The sequence below is a fragment of the Phocoena phocoena genome, chromosome 2 (assembly GCF_963924675.1).
Source record: "Phocoena phocoena chromosome 2, mPhoPho1.1, whole genome shotgun sequence".
Lineage (NCBI taxonomy): Eukaryota > Metazoa > Chordata > Mammalia > Artiodactyla > Phocoenidae > Phocoena > Phocoena phocoena.
This window is the reverse complement of record NC_089220.1, coordinates 49,769,141-49,788,869: the sequence shown is the minus strand read 5'-3', so window position 1 is coordinate 49,788,869 and position 19,729 is coordinate 49,769,141. Positions and strand designations below refer to the sequence as shown.

At 39.5% G+C, this 19,729-nt stretch overlaps 1 protein-coding gene and 1 pseudogene across 1 annotated transcript in view; both read right to left on the bottom strand.

The window, feature by feature from the left end:
- The window catches only part of L2HGDH (L-2-hydroxyglutarate dehydrogenase), a 51,131-nt gene that overhangs the window by 6,116 nt on the left and 25,286 nt on the right, over positions 1-19,729 (bottom strand). Inside the window, exons 5-9 of the mRNA XM_065872023.1 lie at positions 16,390-16,552; positions 15,079-15,113; positions 6,498-6,665; positions 5,445-5,602; positions 4,221-4,352 (exon numbers count right to left, since the gene is read on the bottom strand). Of these exons, the coding sequence (XP_065728095.1) occupies positions 4,221-4,352; positions 5,445-5,602; positions 6,498-6,665; positions 15,079-15,113; positions 16,390-16,552 (656 nt within the window). The remainder of the gene's footprint in view (positions 1-4,220; positions 4,353-5,444; positions 5,603-6,497; positions 6,666-15,078; positions 15,114-16,389; positions 16,553-19,729) is intronic.
- LOC136119373 (histone PARylation factor 1-like) lies at positions 9,426-10,811 on the bottom strand (annotated as a pseudogene).

Genomic DNA, 19,729 nt, shown 5'->3' with positions numbered 1-19,729 from the left:
TCTCTAAATTCTTCAGATTTACCTTCCAATTTACTAATTTTCTCTTAAGGGAGGTCCAACCAGCTGTCTAACTTAATCATTTGAGTTTTAAAATTTAAGAAGTATATTTTTCATTTCTAGAAATTCTGATTACTTGGTTTCTAAATTTGCCTAGGGTATTTTTTAAATTATTATTCTTTTTCAGTTTTTTTCATTCCCTTTTTTAAAAAATTCATTGGAGCATACTTACTTTATGGTTTCTAATATTACTATTATCCAAAGTTGCTAGAGTCTAATTCTAGTATTTATTCTATCTGCTTACTCTCACTTATAGTGCTTTGGAACTTTTGCTGGTGAGTTCCTATTCAGCAGGGGGCGTTGGGTTGAAATTATGTCCCTCCACAGAGGTTTTATATTTGCTTCTGTCAGACACTCCAGGTGTATAACCATTCTAGGAACACCTTTTTTTTTTAATGGAAAATATTAAACATGTACAAAAGTAAAATGAACAGTATAAGGAACTCCCATGTATGTATTACCCAGTTTCAGTAATAATCAACACACAGCCAATCTTGTTTCATCTATATCCCCACTCTGTCTACCTCTCTCCACTGGATTATTTTAAAGCAAACCCCAGATGGCGTATCATTTCACTTCAATGTATATTTCTCTTAAAAGGATTCTTAATAATAATACAAAACGACTAACTGCTTAGTATCAACCATATTCAGTCTGTGGTCAAATTACCCTGATTTTCACTCACTCTAATCTGTTTAAAGTGAGAGAGTGAGAGGCAGAAGTGTTAGTCTGAAGCAGGATCCAAATAGGAATGGATCTACTTTTTAAGCTAGATCCATTTCTCAGCTTAAAGTCCCTAGATCAAACTAGTGGTACAAATTGAAACTCCAAGTACTTGTGAGGGAAGGCCCAGGGTTCTAGATTTTTAGGAGATTTTTTTTCTAGACTTCCTTTTTAATGAGGGTATAGCCCTTCCAGAGTCCCTGGTTTTACAAAGGGATCTCAGTTCCAACTCTTTGCCTTTTACAGACCCAAGGCTTCCTTTCCAGCATTTGAGTAGCAATTAAAATATAAGGTCCCTAATGTTTTATATCCTGATTTGTGTGGTGGATACATGAATTTATACAATTTCCGAACTTCATTGAGCACTCAAGATCTGCATATTTTATTGTCTGTAAATCACAGATCAATTAAAAACAAAACTCAGTTATATTTACATCAAAATCAGAAAATCCTCCCTACCTTTCCAAGTCAGCATCAGCACTAATTCCTCTTAGTTCTTGGGTATTCAATTTCCTCTCTGTTTTCATTTCTGGGATGCCCTTATTTTCTTGCACTCTCAGCTGTAAGCATTTCAAGGGATTTTTATTGTATTTTCTCCAGACTCTCTCACTAGTATTTTGCAGTGTGAGAGTTACCAAATTCTCTAGACTAGTAGCTCTCAAACAGGGGAGACTTTGCCCCCTAGAGGATATTTGGCAACGTCTGGAGACATTTTTGGTTGTCATACTAGGGGAGTACTGCTGGCATCTAGTGGGTAGAGTCCAGGGATGCTGCTAAACATTCTACAGTGAACTGGACAGTCCCCCACAATAAAGAATTATTTGGCCCCAAATGTCAACAGTACCAAGAATGAGAAACCCTTTTTTGCAAAAGGGTCTAGATCACCTTTATTGCAGGATATTTGGCTTTTACCCTTGCATTTCACAGTAGTGTAGTCTTTAGCTATCACTTACAATGAAAACATCTTGCCTGAAAATTTACTACAGAATTCCCCCAAGAAGATATTTTCAAAATGAAGTGTGGGAAAAAGAGGGGATCTTGGCAAATATGTCATCATATTTTACATCCTTACAATGCTAACAGATACAAACTACTGTTAGATTGCCATGTCAAAATTAATCACAGAACAAATTAAAGGACTTTAGAGCTAAAATTAGGAACCTTAGAGATCATAATTTAATAATGAGAAGTCTGTATACCTAATGCATACATTTGACAGGTTATAACTTTACATTCCAATCTAATGTTCACTGATAAGTTATTGCCCAAGATACTCTGGCTGGGCAATGAGAAGTCCAACTGGATCCCTTTTGGTAGCTACTGCAACTAAAGGACACCATCTTGAGCTAAACATTCCACTAAAAGTGTTGCTTTGGTTCTTTTTTACTATCCAGAACTACCTAATATGCTTCTTCCCCAATATTAATGATAGGGCATTTATGGTGTTATACTGGTTGCAATCAGGACTTAGGCTTCAAAATGTGGGAAGTCTATTGACCTTATTTTTTTGTATTATTATTATTATTATTATTTAAGATTCTAGGCATATAACAAGGTACAGAGAATAACATAATGAACACCAATATTTTTTTTACCAAACAGCTTAAGAAATAAGCATTATAGATATGATAGAAGCCCCCTGTCAAACTCTCTGCATCCCATTCTCTTGTCTCCCCGGAGATAAACACTCTCTTCAGTTAGGTGTTTATCACTCTCATGTTTGTTTTTATTTTCACATTACATGTGCAATCCATATACATACACAGTATAAACATATAAATGGTATCAAACATATCTTCTACAATTTTCTTTTTGTTACTGATAATTTCCTGCATTTAAGAGCTACAGCAATCAAATGGAATTGCTGAATATGTTCAGCTTCTCTATCTTCAGAGAGAAACTCATCAGTGACTGGGTTGAATTTGTCCCCAAATGCACCTGCCTACAGTGTTGTGTGCCCTTTTCTACTACCTGGTAATGAAACTGGTAACTGAAATTCACACCTTTCCACCCAGAGACAAGGGTATTCATCAAAACCCACAAGCCCCAAGGTTCAGTTCTACCACGTGAAATCCACTGGTCTAAAGAGTTTTCCTCAGGCTTCTACAAAAGAGTGGTAATCAAATCTGCATAGTGAATTCACTGCAACTATTTATACACAGAATTCACTATGCCCACCTATTGTGTTTTCCAAGGAGTATTAACAGCAGTAAAAGACACTAGATTTGACCAATCTATTTTCAGATATAAAACATAACAAGTCTGCTAAAGAAGACCACAGAAAACATAAAAGCCTTCATTTATAGGTGAGTGAAAGAACATAAAGCCTAGATATTTTTATCCCTTCTATTTCAGAAGGTGAGTAGAGGGCTGAGAGAGATAAGAGTTAAAAACATTAGCTGGGTTTTAATAGTTCTTCTAAGGATTCAAAGAGGCTGGTCTGAGAATGATACATGAGAATCAGATTTAGACCAGGAGGCTCCCCTGAGGGAGACAGCTGACGTGATTATTGCTCTCTTCCCAGATACAGAGGCGAGCTGCTGATATATTACACCAGGCAAGTTCAGCAGCTGTTACTGAGGAGACAGACACTTAGTGCTCTAGAGATCCATTGCAGGATGGATTCAGGGAGGAGAGGATCTCAAAGACCACTGCTGATTAGGCCTAACAAATGGCTGGTTCAGGGGAAACGTGAGCACCCTAAAAATATCACCAAAAAGAAAATAGGCTTGTGTGGCATTTAGGACAAGGTATAGATCAAGTCCAGAAAGCCTTTTATCTTTAAGAAAAAAACATTTTTTTTTAAGGAATCCTTCCTTTGCCCCACACGCCCACAGCAAGCACTCAGACTGATTGCTACCATACTATTTCCCACTTCTGTTCTACAAATAGTCCTTGAGGGAAGTAGGATCCAAGAAAGAACAAAGTAAGTACAGAGGAAGCAAGGTAAGATGCCAGGTATGAGTATGTTTCTAAAAGCTTTTAAGAATCAATCAAAGAATAATGTTTTAATATGCTTATTACCTAATTAGGTAACATGGTGATCAATGATCTTATACAGAATTAAAAGTCAGAGGCTTTGGAATCACAAGAGTAAGTGGCCAGGGAGATTAAAAAAACTTCAGGTGAGATGTTTATCATGAGTGATAGCTAGACACAAAAGTGAAGGTGGCATCATAACACAACTGAAATGGAGATTTCAGCTTAATGCTGTAAGGTAGTCCAGATAATCATAAATGGACCTAGTTCAAGCACTAAGGGCCATGATGCAGCAATGCCCAAACTGCAAGGGGAATGAACAACTTGTTGAGAAAGGAGAGCACACAAAAATTCAGTGGACACACTGATTGAAAGTGTGCTTACAAGTCACCAAGTCAGACCCACCTCCCAAGTTCACCTAGGACATGACTGTATTTACAACCCTTACGGCTTTTCCTTACCTAAGTATGTCACTGATAGTAATTTCAGGGATAAACTTTTGAAGATGCTTCACTGTTGCACTGAGAAAACAGGCCTTGTACATTTCATTAACTCCATAGGAAAAATTCTGGAACACCAGTTTAATCAAGCCACTGAAAGCAAAGAAAATAAAATCTTTATGAGAGAAAGGAATTCTTTATTATCATACAACACCTTTACAGCTATTAGATTTGGGGGTGGGGTGTGGCATCACAGAAATCTATGCAAAGTCAGAAAAACCACATATTAAAAGAAAATCAGCTTTTGGCCTACGTAAGAAGGAAACTTCATCAAAGGAATACCTTCCCAACTCTAAAAGTAAACACCATTCAAACTCAAATTCCCAGGGAATGCTGGTTTCAAACTAGGATAAAGCCTGCCAACATCAAGGCTTTCTAATGCAATGTTATGTGCTTTCAAAACACACCTAAAAGGCATTAAAGATCTTTAAATCATGGCATTAAACATGTGGGACATTTACCCTACTTTTCTTTAGTCAGCCAGAGGTGAGACGCTCTAGTAGTGATTCTCACGTGAGACTCTGGGGAGCCTATGTACATCTGTATTTTTACAAGCATACGTGCTAGGAAGCCCCATCCTAAACCTGTTTCAGAATCTGTGCAGGGTGAAACTCAAGTATAGCTTTAAAAGCTTTCTAGTGATTTTGATGATGTGAAACCCTCTAGAGAGCAACAGTGCTAAAAGGACAAAATACTTCACTGAGTTATTTCTTACAATAGTAAACAATCTGCATTCCAGGTCAACACAGCAGTACTGTTAGTCTTCCACAAAAAGAAACAATCTTGCTTATCAGCAGTTTCTCCAGAGGTTTTCAAAATCATGGTGACTGGCCTGAAATGATCTTATCAAAGTAAACCATCTACTGATTTTGAGAGAAACTTCTGTTTTTTTTCAAGCTCAGCTAGAAGGTTAGCAAAACAAGATTTGGATTCTCAGATGTGTGATCGCTCGTGGCTCTTGGTCTTGTTCTTTTTAAGCACATCACCCTGGCTCATCAGAGTGTTCTTGAAGTAGTTAAAATGTTATGCTTATTCCACAAAGCTCTTAATTTAGATTAATTAAAAAACCAATATACCAATCACAAATATGAAGATTTATCCAATAAACAGAATATCGAGAAAGAAAAAAATCCCATATTAAAAATATAAGCACATAAAATCAATTTTTTAAGGAAATAAAGTTACCTCTTGATAATTATATCCATAATATCTCTGGCACTGAAGTCAAAGGGTCTGTAACCCTCTCGTTTAAAGGCAAGAACTGCATTCGGCCCTAGCCAAATACTGCCGTCCATCCTTGGTGTGAAGTGAACTCCTAGGAAAGGAAATCGGCTATCTGGGACCTATGGATTTAACAGAGCAAAGAACTATTAGCCCCATTTCATACTGCATTTTATTACACATGCAAACATTCAACTGGTAATATAAAACATTTTCTTCCCATGCATCTGATTTGCATTACTTTTGATCTGTACTCAGATAATACTTTTCTATTTACACGCTTCTGCCTAGAAATGCCACACAGGAAACCTGATGCTATGACAATAAGGCACATCGTCCCATCTATTCCTCTTTCTGGGTAAAGAAAAAAAAACAACTGTCCTACTTTAGGTTATTCCCCACCTCCACCCTCCCCAAGTAGGGATATATGTGGGTGGCAAATAAAATCAGAGCTGCTGGAAAAAAACACACCTTCATAGCACAGCCTTTTGTAAAGTGGGAATGCAATACTTGGAACAGATGAAATGGAAGTTTTGGCAAGGTCAAAAACATTAAATAGCTGAATACTGGTTGTTCAACCTAGTAGTTCCAGACAGAAGAATGAGCTTTTCATTTAAACGGCTCTGTCTTCTCTACACCATGAAACTACACAGTGGCCAAATCCCCTTTTCTGCACTTATAGACAGTGATCTGAGAAAGAGGGTTGGCATCTGGGCATGCTATAAGGAAAAGTTCTGTTATGAGTACTCCTTCCACCAGAGAAGTGGAAGAATTGGGTTCTTTCTTCACAGCCCTTCCCATGGTGCACTCAAGCTTTCCTGTACTTGTGGGCAAGTCATTATAATTGAATGACTATGATATCGGAATAAAGATTTGGGGATTCAACCACAAGAGAAACAGGTGGAATGATTGCACCAAAAGCCCTTCAAAATATCTTACTTCTCACCCCGGGAAAAGTTTTTGTTTCATTCCCCTTTTTGCCCACAACCATCTTGAGAAGACAGAAGTACTACCTACTGGATAAATATTCCCTTTTACAAGATAGCGTTTTTCTGGCTTCAAGAGCAGGTAATCTCCCCGGAATGGTACAATTCGCGGATTCGGACTGCAGCCACTCAACTCGGAAATACGGTCTGAGTGAAGTCCTGCACATGTCACAACATACTGACATCGAACCTCCTCTCCCTAGTGCAAGAGAAAAGAACAGTGACTTGTGGGAAGTAGAAAGATTAGGTGGAGGAGGGGGAGAGGGAGAGGGCGGATAGATGATAGAAAAGACAATAAGGGCACAGATATGGACTTCTTCCTTTTTATTCCTTTTAAAAGAGGAAATTAAAACAAGTATCAGCAAAATAAGTTCTTCAGCATTTAGGAGGCAGGTAGGAACTTAGGGCAGTGGCACACAAGAGGATGTACCTTAAATTTTGTACTTTAATCTAGAGATACAGTGGTTGACCTAGTGAGGATACCTAACAAGCCACACACACATACACCCGTATTTTACTAACACCTAGCACGGAACTTAACTACTTGTTGCATGAAGTAGTAAACTTCGTTTAGGTGGCCCCAACCAATTTGGCTTCCTTTGTATTTCAGATAGCTTCTCCTGTCTTAGGTAGGAGTAATTGATCTTGTTACTCAATAACCTTGCACAATTCCCACTGTAACCTACCCACCAACCAATTTCTGCTTCCTGATCAGTATCTACTTTGCAAACTGAAGCTACTTTCAAAAACTCATTCATTCAACCCACATTTACTGAGAACGCACACTACAGTCAAGGTTTGCTTTAATGACTAGGAGACTGCTAATCTTAGGCTGTGTTTTCTCATAAATTTTATTTTGTGATTATCATCTGCATATTTTTAGGTTTACTCTGCCAGGGTTAGCCAATTTGCAACTCTATTTCCTAAATGATTTCATTTAACCCTAATTCACCACCACACTCTAATTTCTATCGCTTTATTTCTTACAGAGGAGACAACTAACACCTTCTTGCTTCAGGTAATCTCTTGTTCCTAGATCTCCTTCCCCGAGGACCTATTTCTGAAGCCTTGGAGTTCTCACCTGCCTCAACGTTCTTTCTTTCTTTGTAGCCCTTACTGATTCAGCCTTATTTTATCTCCGCGTGCCTCCTATTTTTGCTTAGCTACCAAGATAAGCATCTTTTCATGAGTTATACAAGTCACACTGATGACAAAAATCAGATGAAACTTGTTTATAGTGAATTCAAATTAGCTAGACTAAACCATGAAAGTTTTAAGATGCTTGAAGTCAAAGGACCATGTCAACAAAAACAGAAGTAGGTTGGTATCTTTCCTGTTCATCTAGAGTTATATACCAGAAGTACAAAAAAATTCTTTATGTGATATAAATCTTCTAGTTACTACTTTAAAGTTCAGCAACTCTTTGTTGAAGAGGAGCTTTATAAATGTAAAGTGAAGAGGAGCTTTATAAATGTAAAGGTAAGAGAATTTATAGAATGGTACCAGAATGCAATAACCTAGAAGTTCTCTCTTAAAAGCTCAAGGAACGGGCTTCACTGGTGGCGCACTGGTTGGGAGTCTGCCTGCTAGTGCGGGGGACACGGGTTCGAGCCCTGGTCTGGGAGGATCCCACATGCCGCGGAGCGACTAGGCCCATGAGCCACAACTACTGAGCCTGCGCGTCTGGAGCCTGTGCTCTGCAACAAGAGAGGCCGTGATAGTGAGAGGCCCAAGCACCGGGATGAAGAGTGGCCCCCGCTTGCCACAACTAGAGAAAGCCCTCGCACAGAAATGAAGACCCAACACAGCCAAAAAAAAAAGCTCAAGGAACAATTCTGAAGAAAAAATTTATTAAAAACTGTCATACGTCTCTGAAATCAGTTTATGCCATACACGAAACAATTATTAAATTCAATAACACATTTATTTCACACCCAAAATTGAAATATTGACTTTACATTGAATTATTTGTTCAAACATAAATTTCTTTAAAAAAATAAACTATGCATTATTGTTGCTATTTCATAAGCGAAAGACTTTTTCCCCATATGCAATCTATAAATCTTTAGTTTGCAAATCCTCTCCCCAAAAGTTTATTTTAAAAATTCATTTTCTTTTAACCTGTCATAAAAGCGTAAATATTCAACTTGATAAGTTGACTCAAACTTTTATTTTTTCATTTTTTTTAAACAATCCCATTCATTTATTTTTTTAATTTATTTTTTATTTTTTTAAAGATTTAATTTTACCTGATTTTTGGCTGCGTTGGGTCTTCGTTGCTGCACGCGGGCTTTCTCTAGTTGCGGCAAGCGAGTGCTACTCTTTGTTGCGGTGCATGGGCTTCTCACAGCGGTGGCTTCTCTTGTTGTGGAGCACAGGCTCTAGGTGCGCAGGCTTCAGTAGTTGTGGCTCATGGGCTCAGTAGTTGTGGTTCGTGGGCTCTAGAGTGCAGGCTTAGTAGCTGTGGCGCATGGGCTTAGTTGCTCCGCGGCGTGTGGGATCTTCCTGGACCAGAGATCGAACCCATGTCCCCTGCATTGGCAGGCGGATTCTTATCCACTGTGCCACCAGGGAAGTCCCTCAAAATTTTAAATTATATTTTATAATTTAAAATATATATTAAAATTATATTTTAAAATTTAAATTATATTATTTAACTATACTAAAAGAAAATGTCAAAATAAAAGCAACAACTATAGCAAATTTGGGTGAAATACATATCCACTGGTATCCCATAGGCCCCTGCATATCCTGCATCACATGATGCCGTACTCTAGTGAAAACGTTCCTTAGATGAGGGCAGGGGCAGAAGCAGACTTTTAATCTTTTTTATTTTTTAGCTTTATAAAAGTTTTTAGTAAACGTTTCCATCAGTTTATTTTATGTACTCTTTAAAAAAAATCACAGGTTTAATATTAATGCTTTAAAGTATTATACACCAAAGAAAGCCAACTCTCATTCATGCTGCAAGTTGGTCTGTGTTTTCTTTACTCCTGTTTACCAGATAATCTTCAATAATTTCTGCAAAGAGACTTCTCTTCAACAGAGTATAGGTAAGAGGTAAAAGCTGGCAGGTAACTTTATGACAATAGTCTGAACCATAACAAGGAAGTCCATTCCCACTTAAGCCCCATCCCATAATCACATTCATCACTAGCAAACTGCACAAAAGTCATCGCTGAATGAGAGCAAAAGCTTTTAGTCTCTCATCACTTTGTGCTTCAAAAATTGTCTTGCAAATTCCCTTGAAGTTGGCATCCGTTTCAGGGAGCTCTCCGTACTCAGCATCATTTTCATCTACTGGGACAACTAAGCCTGCATCATGAAAAGTCTTTGTCTTGACTTTCTTATCTCTATGTTTCATCTTCATGATTCTCTGTTCCAATGAGTAACCCAGTGCTCTGGCTGCTTCTGTGCAGTTTTCATCTATGTTTTTCAAGAGACTAGTTTTCTTTTTATGTTACTTAAGTTTTTCATCAAAACAAATTTGACTGCGGCAAACACATTATCTCCATTTTGATCAATTATACACTTTCTTTGCTCCATCTGTACCAACATATACAGGAGGTTCATCAGGAGACCCTGAAATACCCCACATGGAACTGAATTTTATTATCTCCAGTAATAACAGTCTGGAACTCAGGAGGGTCATAGTAAAATCTCCAGTGAAGGTTAATATTGGGCTTGCTGATTTTTTGTTCATTTTATACTTCGTAAAGACCCATTAATGGAAGGCCAAGGCTTGCAGAAAAGTGCATCCGCTGACTTCTCAGGATCAAGTTCTTCACAGAAATTCCAGAAGTGATAGAAATCTTCAGGCAGGGCTTCCCTGGTGGCGCCGTGGTTAAGAATCCACCTGCCAATGCAGGGTACACGGGTTCGATCCCTGGTCTGGGAAGATCCCACATGCCGCAGAGCAACTAAGCCCGTGCGCCACAACTACTGAGCCTGCACTCCAGAGTCCACGAGCCACAACTACTGAACCCACATGCCACAACTACTGAAGCCTGCGCACCTAGAGCCCGTGCTCCATGACAAGAGAAGCCACTGCAATGAGAAGCCCACACACCACAATGAAGAGTAGCCCCCGCTCACCTCAACTACAGAAAGCCCGCGCACAGCAACAAAGACCCAACACAGCCAAAAATAAATAAATAAAATAAATAAATCTATATATATATAAAAGAAATCTTCAGGCAGAGAAAGCTTATGATGATTTTCTATTTCTTTTCTAAAGTCACTGGAGACATCAGCTTTACAGGATTTACTCCTCCTTCACTTCAAATGTTTTTTCACACTGTTGCTCCTCCACACCGGGCCTGCACTTCCCACCGCTGCCAACCATTCTGCTTTTTAATCCTTTTTTGAATGGAGACCCTGGTTGCTCTGCCACTTGGGCCACATGATCCAGCAGCTCTGATGGTAACTGAAGTGTGTGGTTGATAGTGATGTTTTATGGAGACCATGGTAGGCCCCTAGAGGTAGAATCAGTACAGAACCGTAGGATTTTGGAGGAAAGTTATACCATCCTCTGCAGGTAATTAGCCTCCTTTTGAGAAAGTGCTTCTGCCTTTGGCTCAGCACTCGACCACAGGTCACCAAGTTACCATGTGAACTACCCATTATGAACTAGGTATTGTCTGACTCACCAAGCTGCAAAATTGGGTGTGTACATAGCACTCTGTCATCAAGAGGAAGTGGAATATACAAGATAAGGGTTGTATAGGTCCTGTAGGCACACATAAATTGTGCAGGCAAGTGGCTCAAATTCCCATGACCTCTACTGCTAAATCATCTCCTCCCTCTCAGCCTGCCCCCATGGCCCCATGGAAAGTTCTCTGTCATCAGCTGACCAAGGAAGAAAAAAATACAGGCCTGGTTTACAAATGGTTCTGCACAACATTCTGGCGTCACTTGAAAATGAACAGCTACAGCACCAGAGCCCCACTCGGGAGTGGCCCTGAAGGACTGCAGTGAAGGGAAATCTTCCCAGGGGGCAGAACACTGAACGTTATACTCGGTTATTTATCTTACCTAGAAGGAGAGATGGCTAGAAGTATGGATTTACACTGCTTTATGTGCAATGACTAATGGTTTGCTGGATGGTCAGAAAAGGGAGCTCTGGAGAAAAGGTATGTGAATGGACCTCTCCAAACAGGCTCAGATAAAAAAGATATTTGAGTACTATATGAATGTTCACTAAAGAGTGATCATGGAAGAGGAAGATTTTAATAATCAGTAGACAAGATGACCTGCTCTGTGGACGTTAGCTAGCCTCTTTCCCCAGGTACCCCTGTCCTCACCCAATGGTTTCATGAACTAAATGGTTATGGCAGCAAGGAGGTAATGCAAGGGTTCAGCAACATGGACTTACCAAAGCTGATTTGTTTACAACCACTGCTGAATGTTCAATCTGCCAACAGCGGAATCAACAGAGCCACTGATATGGTCCCTGGACCACTTCAATCAAAAACCAAAGGCAGCACTCAGTGCTCACTGGAATAGACACTTGCTCTGGATATAAATTTGTCTTCCTTGCCCACAATGCTTCTATGGAAACCACCATCTGTGAACTTATAGGATGCCTTATTCACTGTTATGTTATTTTACTTAGAAGAATTACTTCTGATCAGTGAGCTTATTTTACAGGAAATGAAGTATAACAATAGGCTCATGCTTGTGTAATGCACTGATTTTATCATTTCCCCCACAATCCTGAAGCTGCTGGGTGACAAAAAGTAGAATGGGCTTTTGAAGATTCAATAACAGCACTAGCTGGCTGGCAACACCTACAGGCCTGGGGCAAGGTCTTCCAGGATTCTCTACATGCTCTAAACCAGTGACTAATATATGGTGTTGTTTCTCCCATAGCCAGGATTCACAGGTCTGGAAATCAAGAGGTAGAAAATGGAAGTAGCTCCTTACTATTACAGTAAAATTTTTTGCTTCCTATCCCTACAACTTTTGGCTCTGATGGTCTAGAGGTCTTAGTTCCCAAGGGAAAAAGGCTTCCATTAGAGAATAAGCAATGGTTGCATTAAGTTAGGAATTGATACTGCCATACTTGGCCACTTTGGGTTCCCCCTGCCAGTGATCAACAGGCAGTGGGGATTACTGTACTGAGTGGGGTAACTGATTCTGACTCTCAAGGAGAAACTGAGTTGCTACCACATAGAGGGCTCAGGGATGATAAAGAGGAGTACATCTGGAATGTAGCTCTCCTGGGACATGCCTTAATTTTCCCATGTATTATTATAAAACTTAATGGAAAGTACCACAACCCAAAACAGGCAGGGCTTCTAATGACACAGACACTTCAGGAATGAAAGTTTGAGTTACCCCACCAAACTAGGAACCATGACCAGCTGAGATGCTTGCCAAGGGCAAAGGGACTATGGAATGAGTAGTGGAAGAAGGAAATTATAAATATCAGCTATGACTACATGTCTGGTGACAGAAATGAGGAGTGTAGTAGCTATGGGTATTTCTTCCTTATTTTGAAAGAAATATATTTGTCTATAAATTACCCAATTATTTCTTTATCCTCATTATTATGGACTGAATTGTGTCTTCCCCAAATTCATACGTTGAAGTCCTAATGCCCAACGAGACTGTATTTGGAGACAGGACCTTTAGGGAGGTAATTAAGGTTAAATAAGGTCACAAAAGTGGAGCCCTAATCTAATAGGAATGGTGTTCTTATAAGACAAAGAGATACCAGAGGTTGCTCTCTCCTGCTCTTTCTCTGTACATGTGCAAGCACAGAGAAAAGGCCACGTAAGGACATACTGTGAAGATAGTCATCCACAAGCTGAGAAGAGAGATCTCACCAGAACCCAACCCTGATGGCACTTTGACCCTAGATTTCTAGCCTCCAGAGCTGTGAAAAAATAAATTTCTGTTGTTAAAGCCACCCCGTCTGTGGTGTTCTGTTAAGGCAGCCCTAGATGACTAACACACCCATCTCTGTCACTTCCCCACTGTCTAACACCTCAACTTCAGTACTATCGACATTTGGGGCCAGATACCTCTTTGTTCTGGGGGCCTGTCTCTCACATTGTAGGATGTTTAGCAGAATCCCTGGCCTCTACCCACTAAATGCCAGTAGCATTGCCCCCCTTCTACTAGATGTGACAATAAAAATGTCTCCAGACATTGCCAAATGTCTCCTAGGAGGAGAAACTGCCTCCCGTTGAGAACTACTGATTTAATATACTGAATAATACAGCGTAAATTGTGGTTAACCTTTTATCTCAGTATTGAAGTTGCAGGATCTCAAAGGGGAAGAGTGACTCAGCTAGAAAAGAAATGAACATTCATGATCAATAAAGTAGACTTCGTATCTTTTTGGAGAGTAAGCATGTCTTCAGGTGTATGGAAGGTAGTTGCACCTTGTGTATGGAAGCATAATTTTTCTACTCTCTTTATTTGGAAGTTAAATATGGTTATAAGGGGTGTGAATGGATGCCAAGTTGAAAAGGGATGGACTGCAGGGGGTTATACTGTGTCGATCTGGTTAAGCTGGGAACGACAATGCTTCCCTATACGGTTCCAGCTTAAAGCTGACCAAACAGGAATTGCATATGGTTTGGCAGGCAGAAGTACAGCAGCAGCCACTATTCTCTGAAGGTCATTCTAGTCCAATGAAGTGACAAACACCCACTGCAAAGTAAATTACAGCTCTACATTCAGCTTCCCAACTACTGCTCCTACTGATCAGGCACTGCTCCAGCCCACTGCTTGGGTAGAGACAGAGGCAAGAGCCCCCCATATCTCCTCATGAGCTTCCTGCTTGCATTCCCACTTCAGCAGCTAGACACACGTGGCTTCTCAGACTGGCTGGAGATGCCTCTGATCTACCAACTCCCCTTCTGAACCTGCACTTCTCCAGATCCTTTAAAAATTGTGTAAGGGGACTTCCCTGGTGGTCCAGTGGGTAAGACTCCACACTCCCAATTCAGGGGGCCCAGGTTCGATCCCTGGTCAGGGAAATAGATCCCGCATGCATGCCACAACTAAGAGTCCGCATGCCACAGTGAAGATCCCGTGTGCCGCAGCTAAGACCTGGCACAGCCAAAATAAATAAATAAATATTTTTAAAAATTGTGTAAGGCCTAATTCCTATAATATACTCATTGATGACTCTACTCTCCTGACTGAACTCTGATCGTTCAATGAACATACAGCTAACGAAATGCTTCTATGCCGTTCAATAATTCTTGTTTTAGACTATGAGAAGATGAAGAAAAGTAGTCCGTCTCTCTCTGCACAACCTGCTCCCTGCCCCCAAAGTCTTCTCATTAGCAGACAGTTAATAAGTTAATGTAGATAAGTAGGCAGAGCAATGAAACTATCAGTTTTTATTACTCTAAGTGCTTATAATCCTATCCTTTGCTGGCACAATCACTTCATGAAGACATTTCCAAGTTGAAACCCTTCTTAGAATGGAAGCTGTTACACTGCTCTCAAAGGATTTCTCTCAGAATAACTTTTACATTAGACAAATTTCATTCAATGACATAAAATACAGCACTGTGGTTAATTCAACTTTTTAAGAAAGGAGATGACAGTAGATAAAGTAGATGAAAGTAGTTTTGCTTAAGAATCTTTACCTTTGTATTCCTTATAACAACTGGGTATTTCATCCCTGAAAAAGAATTAGTGAAAGATTTATTTTTAGCAAAAGAAAGCCTACATTAAATAAACATTATTCTAGTAATAATTTAAAGGATTGTCTCTGTCATAACCATTATTGCCTCCTACTTTTCATTCTAAAGTTTTTTACCAAGTAACAAGATCAAACTAGTTCATATTTGACAATATACAAAACTCCGGCATGTTTTTAGCATATTTTATTTTAATTCATTTAATCTATACTTATAAACCATTCCCCACCCCAGCTCCAAAATAGACAGTCCCAGCTTTTCTGTGAACTGCAATCCTAGAAAACAGGCTATAAAATGGATCATCATAAATCAGTATGCATTTTCTCACAGAACTAATGCTATGACACTTGTTGTTCAAGTCTTGGTTATCTGAATCCTTGCGGATTCTAAGTTGTATAGAGAAGCAAGAGTTATCACAACACAGAATTTCCAATGATAAACTATTTATAAAATTAGTTCCCAATCAGATACATGTGATCTCAAAGACCTATAAAGCATAGGTACAGCAGGTAAAAAATATATGATCTACTTGCTTATATCATAGATTTGATTGATTATGCTACCTGTCTAACAATCTCAATTATCTAACAATTTTGCTCATCATCTTAGAATTTAAAAGGACACTGGGAGAATGACTCAGATAGCCCAGATCTCCTTAAAAACCTGTCAAGAAAGAATGAACTGAACACTACTTTTTTTCTCCTTCAAGTTTCCCAACAATGAATTTAAGGCTTAAAAACTAATTCATTTGGTTTAAAAAAAAAATTGTCCCCAAAGCAAAACAAAACAAACTCTAAGTACAGGCTACAATGAAGGAACTGGGGCGGGGGGGCGGGGTGGAGGGGGAATTCAGAATGGCTGAGTCATGTCCTATCCCCAGACAGTCTGATTCAGTAAGACTGGGTGATGCTAAAATCTGCATTTTTAACAAGCACTCCCAGGGGATTCTGACTAACCTACTGGATAGGGAAGTGTTTGCAGGCTAACTTTCCATGAACAGCCTTGGCAGTTCGGGATTTAGCACTAGTCAGAAGTGTCCCATCAGTGCCTAGTTCTATCAGCACAAGACTCACTAGAAGTCCCAGTTCTCCCGTATCCGGTCTCACCCTCACCCCTCCTGTACCTGCCTCCAGCTCTGGGCCCTACTGTAGCCTAGCTTCTGGTGGCCCTCTTGCCAGCACTACCCTAGCCGAAAACAGTCCCAAGTTTGATTAGAAGTCAATTCAGTATTCAAAAGAAAAGACAAGGATTGCTTACCATCTTTACTTCTTGAAGGACTTTCTTTAGCCATTTCAATATCTTCTACTTCAAAATTGGTCAAAACAGAGCCACCTGCTTCTTGGAAATCCTGGGCAAATGACAAAGCCACCTGCTGATAGTCCACAATGCCAGTATGAGGACAATCAATAGCCATTAGACCCTGGCACAGAATTGTGAAAAAATCAAGACAATACAATTAAAAACCACTGAGCATAGGTTGTGCGATAACTTTGATTTTTGGCCGAATTTTTTTATTGCTTATATTGATGGATAACACACAATTAGCCTTTCCTGGCAAACATCTGATAGTCTTAAAGAAAAATAAAAGTGCTCAATTCAATGCCTAAATTTGAAATTGAATACATATATAATTTGTCTAACAGATAAAAGAAATAATACTAGCTAAATAAGAAAACCTCTATAGTCAGGAAATAATTCTCCTCCTTAGAGGAGTTAATTTTTCCAGGCTCTTCCAGCTGCTACAATGAGTTTTTCTGTTTTCTTTATACCTTACCCTATCTGATTCTGATTCATATCTGATTCTGAATCAAACAGTGTATCACCAATTATACTTTAAACAAACTAGAGATTTTTCCCAGTAGTATATTATATGTCATGCACACTCAGTGAGAGCTCAGAGTTGTTCACAGTGTTTACTGAGTGTCGATTTGATTTGCTGCAGAATCTATATCTTCAAGACTACAACTACTGAATGGAGATTTTATGTGGTTAATTCAAACTTTCTCTTCAGGTAATATGAGAAATTAATAGCCTGGGTCTTTTGTTGCTATGTTGGGGTGTGTGTGTGTGTTGTCACTCAAAACATGTTTAAACTCTATAAATGAATGATCTACAACCATACCTATTTAATTTTTTGGAATAAGTATTGAATGTGCATTGGCTTTTCTAATTCTGAAGAAAAGGAAACAAGTAGCATTTCACAAAGTATTGACTACATTTTGGTGAATCCTTGGAAATGGCACCATTTTCTGTTGCCTTATTGTATATAAGAGTATATCAGTTCTCCCAATCAATTGCCCCTAAGAGCGTAGCCTGGTTCCCAGGATAAATGGCGCCCAGAAGTTGAGCACGACAGGTAAATGCTGCTATCCTCCTGTTTGGCCAGGACTGCACTGTTGTTGCAGTTTTACAATGGTATCTGATAATATTATTTTAACTATCTCATCTGTATTCACTGCTCCACCCCTACCCCAGTGCATTTACCTGCTTGGCCTTTAAAAGTTTTTGACTTTGCCACCCATCCCTGACCAATGCTTCCAAATGGCCAGATGACACTAAAGGTGAAGGCTCACAAAATGCCTCAGTCTCTTTTCACAAACTGAACATAACATTTGGCAAACTTCATCATTTTCCTGACAGTCTTGCTTCCAGAATATGACAGCATTTGCCAAGAACAGGAAATCATTCCTTCTGTTTCAATACAATCACATGTAAGATTTTACATTAGAACTTACATTGCCTGAAATCCCTAAATTCGCAGGTCAAATAAGTATAATTCAACTTTAAACTACAAATGGTATTTGGGGTACAATAACCTTGGAAGCTAACTTAGGATAATACTAAGAGTTTAGCCACAAAAAATAAGAGTTTAGTTACAAAATACTTCCTTATGTAGCATAAAAACTATGTGACAAGTATGATAACAGGGTGATAAAAACATGCTGTAAAAGTGTTTCATATCAATAGTTTTTTATAATCCCAAATATCCTCCTTATTCATCTTATACTCCTATAACCCAGCACATGCCTGACACACAGAAGCACTCAACTATTTACTGACTGACTGAACTTTTGAGGGCTGTCTTTAAACTTACTAGATTCCTCCCCCACCCCAGACCGTCCCTAACAGGTTTTCCTTCTTCCTTCCCTTTCTAGCCTTGGCTGTGACCGGTCCTCATGAGATGTTGGTGTGCCCCGCCTATATGTGTAGTGGGGGGAAGGTGGAGCGAGTCACTGCTGCCCAGCAGTCAGACACTCTGGCCCAGGGCAGGGTTGGGGGACAGGCTGACTGCGTCTGTCAGCCAGCAGGCTGGGCGTGCACTGTCCAGGTTAGCAGGTCAGAGCTTGAATCTGAGGTTACAGCAGGTCAGGTGTCTGGAAAAGAACCAGGCAAGCAGGTCAGGGAAAGTTGGGAGCTGGAAGTCAGTCAGGAGGCTAGAGGAACAGAGGAACGTGTGCCTCACCAATAGTGCTAAAGAAAAGGCAGGCGGATCACCACAGCTAACGTCAGAGGAGGCCGTCAGGATTTACCCACAGCAAGCACTGTCAAGAGCTATCCTTCAAAGTCAAAGTTTACAGAGGCAGTTTAAAATTTTCCAAGATACTTCCCCTAGGGGCACTTAATTTTCTTCTGAAAGAGATCTGGTCCAAGAAGCCCTTTCCGAGTTCCCCTGACAAACTTTCTTTCTGGAGGGCCTGGAAGAAACAGATGTGACCCTATACCATGGAAATTTCGCCACCCATTCTTGGTAGTGGTGGTGAAGTTGGGGGAAAAGGAAGGAATTTACTCAAGACACTTCTATGAAATAACCAGAGTATATTTTCTACTATGTATTGCCACCCCTAAATATCAATACACCTAGACATTGATAACCATAATGTGGCATTCTATAAAGCAGATCACTACTGCAGAGGACTCAGAGAAAAGTAGGATATACCTCTTTTATGAGTTACACTATTTATTCATCTTTCAAGTGAGGGGTTCACTGCTGAGAAGATTTTCCTAGACTTTCAGAGTAAGCTAAAAGCTCTCCCTTACCTTGGCACAAGACAGGGTATCAGTTCTATCAGAAAACTTATCACTGTATTAAAATTGTATTTTCTGCTATACTACAACTTCCTTCAGGATGACAACTCTGTCTTACTCACTTTCATATCTGCAGTGCCCAACATAGTGTTCGGCACATAGTAAAGAAGAAAATGTCAGTTAAACTGAACAGAAACATACCAGTTCCGAGTCAGATCTGGGAGGAGGGGACTCTTTAAGTTGTACGACCTTGGAGAATTACCTTAACCAGTTTCTTCACTTATAAGACACAAAAATATGCATACATAATTTGATTATCTATACACACATACTTCATCCACCTCATTCCAAGACACGTGAGGATCACACGGTCAGGTACACAGAACAATATCCAGATTCATCCTGAACCTTTATGACTTATGAAGAGTTGTTTTGTTTCTTTTTTAACAGTTAGGCATGATATAAAGAACCATGGGTCCATGTTTCTATTTTTTTTCTATCTTTAAAGTGCTGACAAGGATACATGACAGACAACGATTGTTGTTCCAGTTGATTAGCTGGAATCTTCCAT